Source organism: Phocoena phocoena, chromosome 18 (genome assembly GCF_963924675.1).
Source record: "Phocoena phocoena chromosome 18, mPhoPho1.1, whole genome shotgun sequence".
NCBI classification, from domain to species: domain Eukaryota; kingdom Metazoa; phylum Chordata; class Mammalia; order Artiodactyla; family Phocoenidae; genus Phocoena; species Phocoena phocoena.
In genome coordinates, this window is record NC_089236.1 from 17,895,311 (window position 1) to 17,910,703 (window position 15,393).

The following is a 15,393-nucleotide window of genomic DNA, read 5'->3' on the forward strand; positions in this document are numbered from 1 at the left end:
CTGAGTTCTTTAGGATTTTCCATGATTACAATGAGCACAGTTTTTATTAGTATGTACCTAATTATTTTGACTATTTTATTTTTATCAGGTTTGGAGAAAATTGAAGTTTTACAGCAGCATGAAAATGAAGACATATATAAATTAGCATTTGAAATCATAGATCAGTATTTCTCTGGTGATGATGTAAGTATGTATTAAAGTATGATATGTCTACGTGTACATTAAAATCTATACATAAAGTAAGTTTTCTAAGAGTTTTCCATGACTAAATTTATACTGTATTTCTGTCACCTTGTTGCTTTTGTGGTTTGTTAAATGGGAAGAAATGGTAATTATAGAAATGATGTATGTTCAGATAGGTAGAGTAAATCTACAGATACAGGAACTAAAGCATGGGGCAATTTTTAAATGTGTGTTCAATTTTTAATTGTTAGATTTCTTAATAGCATTGTTGATTTACTTAAAATATTTTTTAGGTGACAAAAACATTCATATGGAATTCTCTCCTAAGAAGTAAATCAATTCCGCTTACACTGTAATGTGTAGTATCTTAACATAATAAAGATTTATTTTCTTGTTTATTATAGATTGATGAAGATCCTAGCCTCATTCCTGAAGCAACACAAGGAGGTACTTACAACTTTGACCCAACAGCCAACCTTCAAACAAAAGAATTTAATTTTTAAGTTCAATTGAGTGCAGCATCTTTCCCACATTCAATATGAAGCACCACCAGATGGCTACCAAATGACAAGAACAACAAGTACAAAAGGCTCCAAAACATACATGCCTCTTTGTTTTGATGCTTCTAAAGCAAGCCATGTCTCAGTCACTTTGCAGTTGCCAAAAGTCACTATCCACATGGACTGTAAATGCATATGCATGATTTCCTAAACTGTTTTAGAATTCTCCTTAACAATCTCAACTACCCTATTTCTCCCTGTTCCCTGGTGCCACACGCTGACAACCGCAGTCTCCAGTTTAGAATATTCTGTAGTGGTGGCATGTCAGCTGCCCACTTGATATTCCTTTGGAAAATGGTGCGCTATGGATCAAGACACTTTGGTATGACACATACACATGTTGGAAGACTTTAAAGAGGTGCAGTCTGATCTGAGCCTCCATCATTGTCCTCCACAAACATATTTTCATACTCTTTATGTGGAAGAATAGATTTTAAAGTACAAGCCAAATGATTTTCATTGGTGGAACTGACACAAACAAAAAGTAACTTAAAAAAAAGAAACTTGGTTATTGATTAAACAGATAAGTTTTAAAAAACTGTACTTCATCTACCAGTAATTGATGTGTTTATTATCTGCCTCAGAAGCCAGGGTTGGAGGAAGAACTTTAGCTATGGATGGTAATGCTTTCGCCATTATACCTAATTTTTGAGAACAGCAAGCCCTATTTGACCACTCACTTCAGCCTGTGTGTTCCTGCTGTTTTGAAGTAATCAAATGCTGTGCATGGTATTTTACCTGAGCTGCAACCTGTTACGGACTTGAACTTCTGTTTAAGTTGAAAGCAAGAGTCCCTGACTATAAAGAAAAAAATAAAAACAAAACCATAAAATTCTAAAGTACCCATTGGTGATATTAAAAAAGAAAATCTTGCTTTCAGCTTTCAGGAGTTAATATTTTTCGTTTTAAATTGATAATTGGGTATGGTTGATTTATATTGGGTTTAAACTGTGGAGCTTTCATGTTTACTGTAATTTAGTCTTAAAATATTTTTTCTTAGTAACCAGTGCTTTTGATAATGTGGTTGGCAACAAAACAACAACTATTTAGAAGTATCATAAAACTTCATTCGTTGATTATTGGAAAGTTCATTCAGATCCTACTCTAAAAGCATATTCACATATAAAAAGATTCAGATAAGGATCTGCATAGAGGAATAATCTGCAGTTATTTAACATAAACCTGATTTGCAGTGATCTTTAAGTAATTCTGCAAAATCTGGTATTACTATGTAAAGTCATTGCTTTTGGTAAATTGTCTGACCCAGCTATTCATGAAAGAATTTGAAATTTTTTAAACTGAATAATTTGTGCTGTCACAGGAATGGTTTTATTGCTATTGTTTACTGGGTATAATTTCCCAATGAATTGATGTGAAGGGATAGAAAATCTAAACTAATTTAGTTATCCGATGGGGGGGGGGTGTATTTACTGTGATGAAGATGAGACAGATGCCATCAGAGCTTTGTGAATCAGCGGGGGTGTTTTCACTGATAAACAACACATAGCAGGTGTGCATTCATTACAAATATATGTATCTGCCAAGGTGGAGCCACTTTAAAGAGTGAGTTTTGTCTTGTATCTAAAGTGGATACAAGAGTATGTTTAAACTGCAAGATTTTTACTTGCTAGAGAATCTGTTTTAATATAGTGGTTTGGCCTCTGATTATTTATAGGTTTTATAAATTTTAGAATCAATTTTCTCTTTAAGGTGGCTCAGATTTTTCAACTCTTGTGCACATAAAATTGAGTTGAAGTTCATTGTGCCTTTTTTTCTTTATCCAAATTTTGAGTTAAAGCTTCATATGGTAACTGCATCCTGTTCAGTAGTCTAAATTTTTGAAACTGTGTGGTGTTCACTAAAAGTAGGAATAACAAAGTCAAAGCTAATTAAGGTCACAAACTTCGGTGAAACCCTTGAAGTCCAAATCTTCTCAATATTGTGAATTGTACCCCTTCCAGTTTACTTTCTTCTGGACTCTCCATACTTACTGACAGTTACCTTTTAAATTTTGCACACATTAAGATTAAATTGGGCCTCTACTGTGCCGATTCCTATTTCCTCTTGTGTTTTAAGTGCAAACTAACATAAGTGAACATTAGCATCAAGTAGTGCAGACTTAACGTATGCATTGGCTTGATCCAATTTGTTGTGACCTTATCAGTTTGGAAATGGAAATGCAAAATTTCGTAGGTAAAGGAAACTAAGTATATTGCTGCACTTTTAAGTTTTCAAAACAGTGTTGAAAAATTGCATTGTTTTTATTTTTTTTTAACTCGGTTAAAAAAGACTAAAACATTCTTTCAAAAGAGGCATCTAAATGTGTTCCTAATTTTGTATATGGGCTTAGGTTTTGTAACCAATAAAAAAGCTGCTATCAAATATGGTAAAACATTGAAGAACTTATCTTTGAAAGTATCTTAATTTCCTTCTGCCTTCATTCATCATATGGTGTTCTCTCTATGTATCTCAGGTTTAAATACCACAACTCATAGAAAGGCCATTTGAGATGATAGTGTAATTATGACTTTCATAAAACAAAAATTCAAGCTTTATTTAAGGCCTGGTCTAATCCTTGAAAACAAGAACTTTGGAAGATAGTTATTGAAGTAAGGTTGAGGCTCTAAATGAAATCTTGGATTAATTGAAAGAACAAAGGAGCAGCCAAACTTTTTAGTATACAGGTATTTTTACTTTCATATAATGACACTTCAAAGTATTTTTGAAAGAACTCAGTATATAAGTAAATAAGTTACAATACTCCTATTTAATCTTGCCATAATTTACTTCAGAAGGGTTGTCCTTCTGAGGAGATTAATTAATTAATTATTGCAAGTAAAAATTTGTGAATGTCAGTTGTCTTACAGTGATGGTTATGAATTTTCTTAACCCTAGTTGAACTGGGGGTTTTAATTAAATCTATTTGGAGAAAGGGAGTATAATTTCTGTACATTAAGCTGTAAGTCTTAAGGCATATAGGCCAAGGAGTTCTCTCTTTTACCCACCAGTCATTTGTCTAAAGTGTAAAAGGAACTCTTCATATAAATGTTGTACTTAGTTAAATAACTGAAAAACAGTGGTAGAATGCTTCTCAAAAGCACAGTATATAGATGAGGTTCTATCTGTACATACCTATATACAGTTGACCCTGGAACAACATGGGTTTGAACTGCTTGGGTCCACATATGTGTGGATTTTTTCAATAGTAAATACTATAGTACTACACGATCGGCAGTTGGTTGGATCCTCGGATGTGGAACCACTTACACAAAGGAACTGCTGTATGGAGAAACTGCATATGTGGAGCGCTGACTATAACTTACAGGCGGATTTTCGAATATGTAGAGGGTCAGCACCTCTAACCCCTGCGTTGTTCAAAGGTCAACTATATAGGTGGGCTCAGTACTCTATAAAGTGTTTAGGAAAAGGGATGTGGGAATGCAGCCTGTTCACATCCTTAGCCTCTTCATTTGCCCATAAAATTCCTCAGCTAACTTTAACGTAAGTCGGGGTTTTTCAAACCCTTCAATATTGACATTTTAGGGAATTCCCTGGAAGTCCAGTGGTTAGGACTCCGCATTTTCACTGCTGTGGGCCCAGGTTTGATCCCTGGTCAGTGAACTGAGATACCGCAAGGTGCACAGTGCAGCCAAAAAAAAAAAATTGACATTTTAGGCTGGATAATTCTTTGTTGTGGGAGGCTGTCCTGTGTATTGTAGGGTGTTTAGTGGCATCCTTAGGCTCTGCCCACTAGCTGTGGGTAGTACGTCTCCACTCTCGAAGGCAGGACAACCAAAAATGTCTCAAGACACTGCCAGATGTTTCCTGGGGGCCAGAACTGCCGCAAGGTGTGAACCGTTGGCCTAAATCAATTCAGGTAGAAAACTTCTCCAAAGGAGAGAGCCTAAATCATGCCTTTTTGTTGTATGAATAGTGCCAGCCTTTTTTTCAGATACATAAGATTTAAAAATGAGACAAAAATGTGCCTTTTCTTCATTCTCAGGAGAAAGCAGAGCTATACCTAACCACATTTCCCAAATCCCCTGTGGGTAGTGCTGAGCCCATCTACTGCAAAGGACTTGGATAGGAATGGGAATGTGGACTAGTTACCCTCTTAAATGTATCCTGTGGCTAAAAGAAGTGTGAAACAACCAAATGTGTTGATTGCCCTTTGTCTTCTCAGCACTGCCCTGTAGCAGTGTTTTTCAAACATTTTTAGTTGAAGATCTTGAAGTTCTCTGAGAAAGCTGGGGTTGGAGCAGAAAAATCACAGCGTAGTTTGAAAAACACCTCTTTGAAGCATTATGAGAGAATGGCCTCATCAGGAGACTTACAAGTTTATTAAAAATGATTAAAAGCAGGGGATCAATGGCTGAGCAGAGCTATAAAGGATGTGTTCCCTGCAGGGAATTTCTTCTACAACATCCCTCTTCCCAACTCTGAAGAACTGCCTGCCATCCACCTTCTTGAGTAATTCCCTTTTTTAAAACTGTGGTCCCCGGAAGAAAAATGGGACCTTGTGCCAAGTAATGTGTGAAGCCGCAAGAGAAACCGGCCATCTTCACAGGACAGCCATTTTACTTGATGGTAAGGAAGGCAGTTTTATGATACTGTAAGCCTAAGTGTTAGAGAGTAAAGGACACATTTTGCATAATGTTTTAAAGATAAAATCAGATATTTTTTTGAGGCAGGCCATTTTTATGGACACATTCCTACAGGACTAGGAGTCAGAAGAGTTTGAGAAGTAAATGGTGAGGCACTCACTCCAAGTGGGCCAGTTCTACTTGTGGAATAGCTTCAGTTGTGACCAGGTCTTTTCTTAATACTGAATAGAAGTCACCACTCTTTTTTTTTTTTTTTTTTTTTTGCGGTACGCAGGCCTCTCACTGCTGTGGCCTCTCCGGTTGTGGAGCACAGGCTCCAGATGTGCAGGCTCAGCGGCATTGCTCACGAGCCCAGCTGCTCCGCGGCATGTGGGATCTTCCCGGACCAGGGCACGAACCCGTGTCCCCTGCATCGGCAGGCGGACTCTCAACCACTGCGCCACCAGGGAAGCCCAACCACTCTTAAATGACCATCATTATAAATGAACTGTTCTCGATTCTGAGTAGACTTCTAATTATTCCCAAATAGCAGAAGACACAGATCTGTTTTTATCAGCTTCCTTCCTCAACCTGAACACTCCATGCATTTTAGCCAACCCGCTTATAAAGTCCTTCCTGGACCTGGTTCCTGTCAGCTTCGTGAATTCCAAGGCCCCCACGAATAGAGTGTGGTGTGGCTAGTTTCTGGGTACAATGGAACGGGAACATTCCATTATCTGGCCATTTAATATTGTTAATGTGGAGGAGATTGTTTCAATTATTTTACAAGCTTCTTCACAATTAGATTTGTGATCAAGTAACAGCCTCAGTTCCCTTTGTCTTCAGCTCTCTTCTTCCCAGTAGTTAGGCATTTACATTTTTCAAACCTAAATAGAAGAATTTATAAATTTCATTTTATTGATTTCAGCCCAGTTTTCTTCATAATAAGAAAAGATTCCATATCTGTATGTATCCTTTCCATGTCTTCAGTCTTTTATAAGGAAGAATTTTGACTAAGCCTTTAGGAACATTCAAATATTTCTTGAGCATCCTATCTCCAGCCAGGTACTGTGCTAGGGCGCAGGGTCCACACACATGAATAAAAGTAAAAAAGTTATGACAAATGTTAGAAAAAAGAGATACACAATGATACGTAATAGAGGGAATCAGCCTCGTTAGGAAGGTGATAATCAGGCTGGCAGTGAGTTCTTAACTAAGCGCCAGCCACTGGCTTGAGTGCTTGAGAAGTACGAACTCGGCCCTCAACAACTCTGGGCTGAAGGTTCTATTATCAGGCAGAGGAAAGTTAAGTTTGCCAAAAATTACACAGCTTATAGTGGTGAAGGAAAAGCAGAGTTAATAGGGCAGATTCACTGGAAACTTTTCTGGCAGAAGAAACAGTACATACAAAGTAGGAAGCAGCATGGGAGTCCAGGGAGGGAAAGAAAGTACAGCTGGAGCCAAGATGATAGTGGGGAAGAGGACTACCGGGGCAGGGGAGGGGCTGAAGAGAGAGGCAGGTGCTAGACCACACGCCTGTAAGTCATGGAAAGAAAGTTTGGTGTTCTAAGAGCAATGGTAACTCATTATTAGGCAAGAGTGATAGGAGAATTGTGTTCAGTAACAATCATTGGCTGGTAAGGTAAGGACAGGAAATGTACTTTGGGTTTAGTGATGTGTCAGGTCGAAGTAGTGTGAAGCCCTGAAGTAAGAGATGGTGAACAGCGGGTGGGATCAAGAGATACTTGGCAGCTAAAACAGGAGTAGGCGATGCTTAGATCTGGAGTTTGGGGAGAGGGAAGTATCAAGGATGATTTCTGTGTTTCTGGGTTGCTGTAACTGATGAATGTAAATAGAGTAAGATAAGCAACACTGAGGGGGAGTTCCCTGGTGGTCCAGTGGTTAGGGCTTGGTGCTTTCACTGCCATGGCCTGGGTTCAGTCCCTGGTCGGGGAGCTAAGACCCTGCAAGCCTTGAGGCGAAGCCAAAATACAAAAAGAAAAAGGAAAAAGATAAGCAACACTGAGAGAGACTCAGACATAGGGAGTAGAGGGTGATGAATTCAGTTTGGATTGTGTTGAGTGGAGACATCCAAATGACGGTCAAGGAGGGCAACTGGAAATACTGGTCTGGGGCTCAGAGGAAGGGTCCGGGCTAGAGATTTGAATCCCCTATTTTGGTGATTAGTAAAGCAGGAAGTGAGGGTGAGACTGCCTGGGTTCAGCATTTGGAGTGAGAACAGGGCTTAGGACTGAAGTTCCAGCATTCAAGGGGCATGTAGAGGAGGATGAGCTTGCAAAGGAAACAGAAGGTATGGTTAGGGAGGGGAGAAGAAAAGCTGTGTGTTTTCTCAGAAAACTGAGGAAAAAGAGATTTCAGTGCCCAGTGATGCTGTTGAGAGGTCAAGTAAGGTAAGGACAGGAAATGTCCTTTGGTTAGTGATGCGGAGGTCACTGGTCACCTTAGTGAGAGCTGTTATCACTGCAGTAATGAGGGTGGAAACTAGAGTAGGCAGGATGAGGAAAGGGCAGAATATGAAGACAGTGAATCTAATCAGTTTCTTAGGCTTTTATTTTGCTCAGAAGGAGAACAGGGCAGGATAGTCGCTAAAGAGTGGTGTGGGGAAATTGATGGGGGAAATCCAGTTGAGAAAGACATTGAATATACAAGAGAAGAGCAGTCATCAATTTTCCAAGTTACAGGAGAGAATCCAAGGCATAGGTGGCAGGATTGGCCATACTCCTTCAGTCAGCAGTTATTTAATTGAGCAGCTAGTATATGTCAAACTCTGTAATAGGTGCCAGAGATACAGCAGTAACCAAGCCAGACACCTGGCCTTGTGGAGCTTATTCTGTAGTGGCAAGAGACTAACAATACATGTATAAATAAATAATTTCATCTAGTGTTAACTGCTATGTAAAAAATGATACGGAGTAACTAAGGGGGAAAGTTTTTGAATTTGTGTTCGATGCCAGAAATCATTTTTTAAATTGTGTAAAATACACATAAAATTTCCCATCTTAAACATTTGCAAGTGTGTACAGTTCAGTAGTGTTAAGTGTATTTATATTGTTGTGCAACCACACTCCAGAACTTTTTCATCTTACAAAACTGAAACTCTATAGCCATTAAACAAGTCACCTTTTCTCCCTCCCCCTAGCCCCTGGCAAATACCATTCTGTATTTCTGTCTCTAGGAATATGCCTACTTTAGGTGCTTCATATAAGGGGAATCATGCAGTATTTGTCTTTTTGTGACTGGTTTATTTCACATAGCATAATGTCCTCAAGGTTCATCCATGTTGTAGCATATCAGGATTCCCTTTTTATGGCTGAATAATATTCTATTATATGTACAAACCACATTTTAAAACAACAAATGACTTTTTAGCATAAGTACCCTAGTTATATGCTGGTATAAGTATATACTTAAAATTTCGTTTTTTTAAAAAATCTGAAATTCAAATTTATCTGGGCGTTCTATATTTTACCTGGCTACCCCAAATTGAAAACACAGGCTTGATCAATAAGGGTTACAATCTTTTTAAACTCTGACTTCTTTGAGCACTTGAGAAAAATGTGTATTCTGTTGTTTTTGAATGGAAAAGGTTAAACATGGTGATCGGAACAAAGGGGCACGTCACTGAAGGAGAGCTATACAGTCGTCCCTCGGTATCCACAGGACATTGGTTCCAGAAGACCCCGTGTGTACCAAAATCCGTGCACGTTCAAGTCCCATTAGTTGTCCCTTCCTATCCACAGATGCGAATCCTGCGAATATAGAGGGCCGACTGTAGTTGTCAATATATATTAAGTATCTACTCACACTGCAGGGTCAAAAAGCAAAGGCCTTGGGGACACCCATTCATGGGCTCTGGCCTCGGCCCAGCCACTGAGCGTCCTTAGACAAATTATTTAATGTCTGAGCCTCTTTTCACATTTGTAAAATAAGAAAACACTGAACTCCTAGGGTTGTTGTGAAGATAAGATACCACAGGTAAAAGTATCTAGTACCAAGCTGATGTGGCCTATTGCTCCTCTCCCTCATACTCTTGCTGCTTTTTGGATTTAAAAAAAAATTTTTTTTGGCTGCGTTGGATCTTCGTTGCTGCGCGTGGGCTTTCTCTAGTTGCGGCGAGCGGGGGCTACCCTTTGTTGCGGTGTGCAGGCTTCTCATTGCAGTGGCGTCTCTTGTTGCGGAGCACTGGCTCTAGGTGCCCGGGCTTCAATAGTTGTGGCACACGGGCTCAGTAGTTGTGGCTCGTGGGCTCTAGAGCACAGGCTCAGTAGATGTGGTGCACAGGCTTAGTTGCTCTGTGGCATGTGGGATCTTCCCAGACCAGGGATACAACCCGTGTTCTCTGCATTGGCAGGCGGATTCTTAACCACTGCGCCACTAGGGAAGTCTCTGCTTTTTGGATTTTTAAGATATAGGGTCAGAGTAAGCCACAAGGGCTTTAAAATGCCTAGTGGTTGTTGCTTGCAAGAGCCTAATTAGAACCTTTTGTCCCTAAAATTCTCCCCCCTCTATTGGCAAAATTTCCACCATCTGGATTTCACTTTGTGGTGTAAGGCTTTGAACCTTGTTAAAAATCACACTGCGTCAAATGGTGTGGCCCTATTACCAGCCCTTCGGGCGTGGTCTGGTAATAGGTTTGGTTCCGGCAGTAAAGCGAGGAGGTGAGCACGTTCCTGGCTTAAGAAAACCTCCGGGCTCTGGTAGCCAGCGACTCGGCGGGGCGGCTGGGCGGCCGGGTGGCCAGGCGGAAGGGTAAGCCTCCGTCCGCTCCGCTCCGCCCCGTCCCGGCCGAGTAGCCCCGCCCCCTCGCCGCCCCGCTTCTCCCGGCGCACCGGGCAATCCTGGTTGTTGGTGCCCCGCGGTCGGCGCCGGGAGCAGAAAGCATGCGCGGCGACTGGGACCTGGGCGCCGCGGCTGGAGGCCCGCTGCTGCTGTGCGCCGCGCTGCTGGCCGTGGGCTGCGCACTGGGTCTGCGCCTGGGCCGCGGGCTGGGGGCTGCGGACCGCGGGGCGCTAGCCTGGCTCTGCTTCGACGCCCTGGTGCACTTCGCGCTGGTAAGTGTGGTCGCCTCGGCATCGAAAACGCGGGCGGACGCCGCCTCTCTTGAGACCCTTCCCTCCCTCGTCCCAGAGAGTTTCCAGAAAACGACATGGACGACTCGGCCGCCCCGTCCCCTGTGGCGGGAGACCCGGGAAACCTCTGGAGGCCGCGGTGCCCGTGGCCTTCGGCCAGATGCCACACCTCTCCGAGGTCCCAAGTCTGTAAAAAGAGAGCGCAGCCTCCCTATGGTGCCAATTCCTCTACCAAAGAAAAAACAAAAAATCAGAAAACCGTGAAAATTGTTATTCGTGTACGGTGTTGTTAGTCGGTTTGTAAACTACAGAAAGGCCTGGCTTACTTAACATCTTATCCTGCACATAAATGTTGAACGTAATTGAGAGAGTTTTTGAATGCCCCAGAGGGAGCAGGGAGAGGTGATGAGGCGTGCTGGGCCCTGGCCCAAAACCAGCCCCCCGCCCCGCAATAGTAATCACCATTTGTTGGGTGACGACTGTATGCCGGCACAGTACTGTGTTTAAAATTTCTGACCTATGAACACCCCGTAAGGTACTTGTTACTGTCCCCATTTTACAGAGGAGAAAACGGGCCCTGCAAAGTTAGGTGACTTCATAGTGCCACACAACTGCCATGATTCAGAGTCAGGTTTAGTCTGGCTCCAAAGCTTGCACTATCTTTCACGCCAGGCTTTAGGAAACATATCCTTAAAAGTTCAACTCACTTTATAAATGGCCAGGATGGTTGTATTTAAGGGATTCTATTGAAAATGCTCCCCCTCCCTCTGCACGCACTTCTTATTTTAAAGCTTTGTTTAAAACTATGCCACAATATCTTTTTTTGAAAATTTGACCTTGCTTAAATCTAGGCAAACCTATAGCTAATGTGAAGCCAGAGTCTGTACAATCCATCCTCCTCGGCAGCTGCGGATTCAACCAGTGGAGAATAGAAAATACCAGAAAGAAAAAAAAAAAATCCAGAAATTTCCAAAAAGCAAAACTTGCATTTGCCACCCTCACAGCCTACTTCCCCGCAGTATCTTTAATGTGAGGCATTAAAGATAAGCTAGAGAGGAGTTAAAATATAAGGGAGGATGTCAGGTTCTATGCAAATACTACTCCATTTTTACCTAAGGGACTGGAGCATTTGCAGATTTTGGTATCCCCAGGGGTCCTGGAAGCAATCCGCCTGAGGATACTGAGGGAGAGATGGAGTATTGAGAAAGAAAGAGAAAGCAAAGTTTTGGATAATCATCTAGGGCTATAAATGTTTATCTGTTGGATATGTGCACATACCAGATGTTGCTGGAATGATGAAATTCCTTCTTTCCTAATAGTCAACTTGTGGAGATAACAGACAGTAAATACTTCCCTTAACTCCTTTATTTATAGAATTGATTTTTAAGCTGTCAGTGAACACAAGGTGTCCCAAAGAACAGGGACAGTAAAACAGGTTGCTAGGCCCACTTCAGAGAGTATTATATTTTAGACACACAAAAAAGTTATAAAAACACTAAAACATATACATACATGTCTTCCACCTGGTTTAAAATTAATTCTACTTTTTACTCACAGACTGTGACAGGTAGCACTACACACATCTCCATTTGTGGCAACTTGAGGTGTAGCCCCATGGGTGGAATCATTGCTCCACTCTCCCCCGTCCTGGTTCTGAAGGAAATGCCTCCCTGCCCCCACCCACAGCCCCATCTTGTGCCATTTACCTGTCCCAGCTGCAAAACATCCCACTGTTTGCACCATATCTTAGTTCTTTAATTCTAAAATGCACATTTTTTCGCATGTTGCAACAATGAATGACATAATCACTGTGGCTTCTTTTGTTGATATTTTATGTCTCTGAGATTGGGATATATCTTACAATTGATGAAGAAATATGATAAATAAAAACAGGCCCGTTAATATTGGCTGGTTAAATTTACTATTTACACACTATTTCAACCAGCATCTTGGTACACAAGTCTTAGAGATTGGTGAGAAGGCACTTGACTAAGTGGTTGAGGCCTGCAAGACAAATGCATGTCCGTATTATCTTTGGGATAATTGGGAGTTCATTGCAAGAATACCTAGAAATGTGGCAGGAGCTAAGATTGGAATGTAGAAGGCTGGAGGAGATCTGAAACCACAACTCACTTGTTCCCACTAGAACCTAAGCTGCTTCTCCTCACTCCTTTTGCCTTTACTTCTCAAATAGAGGAGATGTTTGGGTTTCTTGGCCGCCATCAAATGCAGAGCTCCTTTATTGGACAGAGTTTCAGGCCAAGCATTCCCAGAGGTAGTTCACCTCCCAGATGTCCAGCCAGACTGTGGTTATTCGGGGCTGCAGAACTGACCTTCAGTTTAGTCAGCTGTGGCCAAGATGAAGGTCTGGTTTGTTTCTCATCTGGTAGGAGCCATGGTGACATACGTGAGGAAATCAATGGCATGACTCACCATCCCTCAAAAGTTGGCAATAGGCATTTCTTGCACTGGTGCTTCATGGGTTTTCCCTCATCTGCGATCTAAGTATAGCATTCTAGGCATGGCCAGAGCCTGGAAGCAGGATGTATACTCCTATGTTTGGGAAACATCTGGAAGTCCAGATTGATTAGAGCACAAGATTTACATAGGGTAAGATTCCAGCAACATCTCTCCAACTGACAAACATCTACAGACCTAGATGATTATTGAAAACTTTGCTTTCTCTTTCTTTCTCAATACTATAATCCTCCTTTGGTATGCATGGTAGGTTGCTTCCATGACCCCTGAGGATACAAAAATCCTCAAATTCTCAAGTCCCTTATGTAAAGTGGGAGGACAGGCAGGAAAGGGAACTTGAATGACAGGTAAGACTTGGAGTTTTATTCTGTGGTAGGAAGCCATTGAAGGGTTTCAAGCAAGGAAGTATGGCCAAAGTAGATCTTTCAAAAGATAGTTTGGTGGTGGTGTAAGTCAAACTGTAAGGGGTCTGAGATTTTACCCTTCTTACAAGTTAAACAAGTTAGCCTGTTTGATTCCCCAAGCTCCACGGGGCAATACAGTGAGGGCCAGATGATACCTGCGCATGCTGGGGGTGCATTACAGGAGAAAACCCCCAAATTAGACTCCTTTCTTATATGGAGCTGCTGGTGACCTGCTTGTACTTCTCTCTGGAGAGAGACTGTATCTCTACTCAGGCATGAAAACAAATCTTCTCTGGGGAAGAGGAGGCAAGGTCTTTTTCTCAGGAGGGAGATGTCTCTAAGCTCTACTTCCCTGGAATGTCTCCTTACATAAATATTCTTAAATTATCTGTAAATGCCTGTGCTCAGACATCCCAGACAGTGCAGGACTAGGAGATAGTCAAGGAGAATTGTTTCCCAAGAGGTGCAGGGTGGATTGGAAAGGACAGTTCAGGGGCAAGAAGATCAGCTAAAAGCAATTGCAATATTTTAGGAGTGAGAAGAAGGAGCTGAGCTAAGGTGATGGTGGAAGTTAAAACGGGGAGGAAAGATAAATATGAGAGACTTCGCAGGGGAGAATTTTGTAAGTCAAATTGACCCCTTTTACATTGTGGGTGGAGATGATCTTGGGGTTTAGAACCTGGCCGACGTGGATAATGTTGATAATGTTAACAGAGACAGGAAAGTCGGATTTTAGAACTGTGAATCTGGGGCTGGGGTTGTGGTTGAGGGGAAATGGCCAGAAGGCATTGAAAATGTAAGACCTGTTGGGAAAACAGGGCAGAATAGAGAGTTGGAAGTTCTTCACTGCCTTGGAGGAGACAACAGGAAGCCCTGGGGATGAGTGACTTCTGAGTAAGAGAAAACAGAAAGGTGAAAAGGCTGAGGGATGACAGCAGAGTCTTTTAAAATGTCTGCATTGAACAATCAGGGAGAGGAAGATCAGGAAGTGGAGGAAGTGGGGAAGACCAAGAACAGGATAGTGCTGGGTCCTGGGACCCAAGGGAGGGAATTTCAAGATCCCTGTTAAATGTGCAGCACCATTTAAAAAATTAAAATTTAACATTTAAAAAAAGGCGAAGGCTGAGCCAGGGCCTCTGGGACCAGCCATCAGGAAGTCAGTGGTAGAGTAGTATTGCTTGAATGGAGGGACCAGGAGCCAGAGGCAGGGGCTTAGCAGGTAGGATAGAGAAGAAGTGGAGGCTGCATATGCAAGACCTTCAGGAGATTTGGTGGTGGGAGCAAGGAGAGTGTAGGAAGGCACCGGCTTAAAGAAAAATGGACAATCTAAGGGCTTTGAGTTTTATTCAGGGACCTTACTGAAGACTATGGGCCAGGAGACAACCTCTTGGGAGCTCTGAGGAAACTACTCCCAAAAGATGGGGGAGAAACCAGCTTGTTTATGGTTTTTGGCTCGGGAATACGTGCAGTCAGCCTACATCTTGGTAAACGATCACTGCTAGTCACAAAGAGCAGATATCTCCAGTTAATGATATCAGTGCTTTTCCATGTACAGAAAGATGCAGGGATCTGGCTCTTAAAAATTCTTCCTGAGATATGCGTCTAACTACCTATGGGGCCTGTTTTTCTGAAGCACTGAGTGTCTCACCCTGTCTTTCATCCCAAGTTCCTCTCAGGGTACGCTGTCAGCGACTGTAGTGGCTATTGACTTAATTCTTGTAGGGCTGGGAGCTCAGCAACACCCTTTGTTCTTCTTTGTTTACAAAGGAAAGCTCAAAAGACAGGCAGGGGCAGGCAAGAGACTCTGGGTTTCAGATGGGAAGGTCTGAGCCTGTTTGTGAGCAGGTGCCTGGTCAAGGGGAGAGTGAAGGGCAGGGGCGTGTGCGCACAGACACGGTGTGCTGCTTGGCCCCGTGAACTGACCTCCAGCAGAGCTGCGTCCACCTGAGTCTACCGCTTGTCCTCTGCTCAAGCCCCTTGACGAGTCATTCCCACCTTTTCATCACTGTGGAGCACGACTTGGGCTTGTCCGTCAGGGTGCAGGGCAGTTGTCACAGAAAATCTGGGCTGGGTAGTCTCTCCATTCATTCTGCCT

General features: G+C 42.3%; 2 protein-coding genes across 2 annotated transcripts in view; both read left to right on the top strand.

The window, feature by feature from the left end:
- Positions 1 to 1,281, top strand: part of KPNA3 (karyopherin subunit alpha 3) — an 86,091-nt gene extending 84,810 nt beyond the window's left edge. Inside the window, exons 16-17 of the mRNA XM_065896206.1 lie at positions 89 to 183; positions 588 to 1,281. Of these exons, the coding sequence (XP_065752278.1) occupies positions 89 to 183; positions 588 to 686 (194 nt within the window). The 3' untranslated portion in view covers positions 687 to 1,281. The remainder of the gene's footprint in view (positions 1 to 88; positions 184 to 587) is intronic.
- An 8,930-nt stretch (positions 1,282 to 10,211) lies between these two features.
- The window catches only part of EBPL (EBP like), a 42,514-nt gene continuing 37,332 nt past the window's right edge, over positions 10,212 to 15,393 (top strand). The window contains exon 1 of the mRNA XM_065896233.1: positions 10,212 to 10,398. Within this exon, the coding sequence (XP_065752305.1) occupies positions 10,228 to 10,398 (171 nt within the window). The 5' untranslated portion in view covers positions 10,212 to 10,227. The remainder of the gene's footprint in view (positions 10,399 to 15,393) is intronic.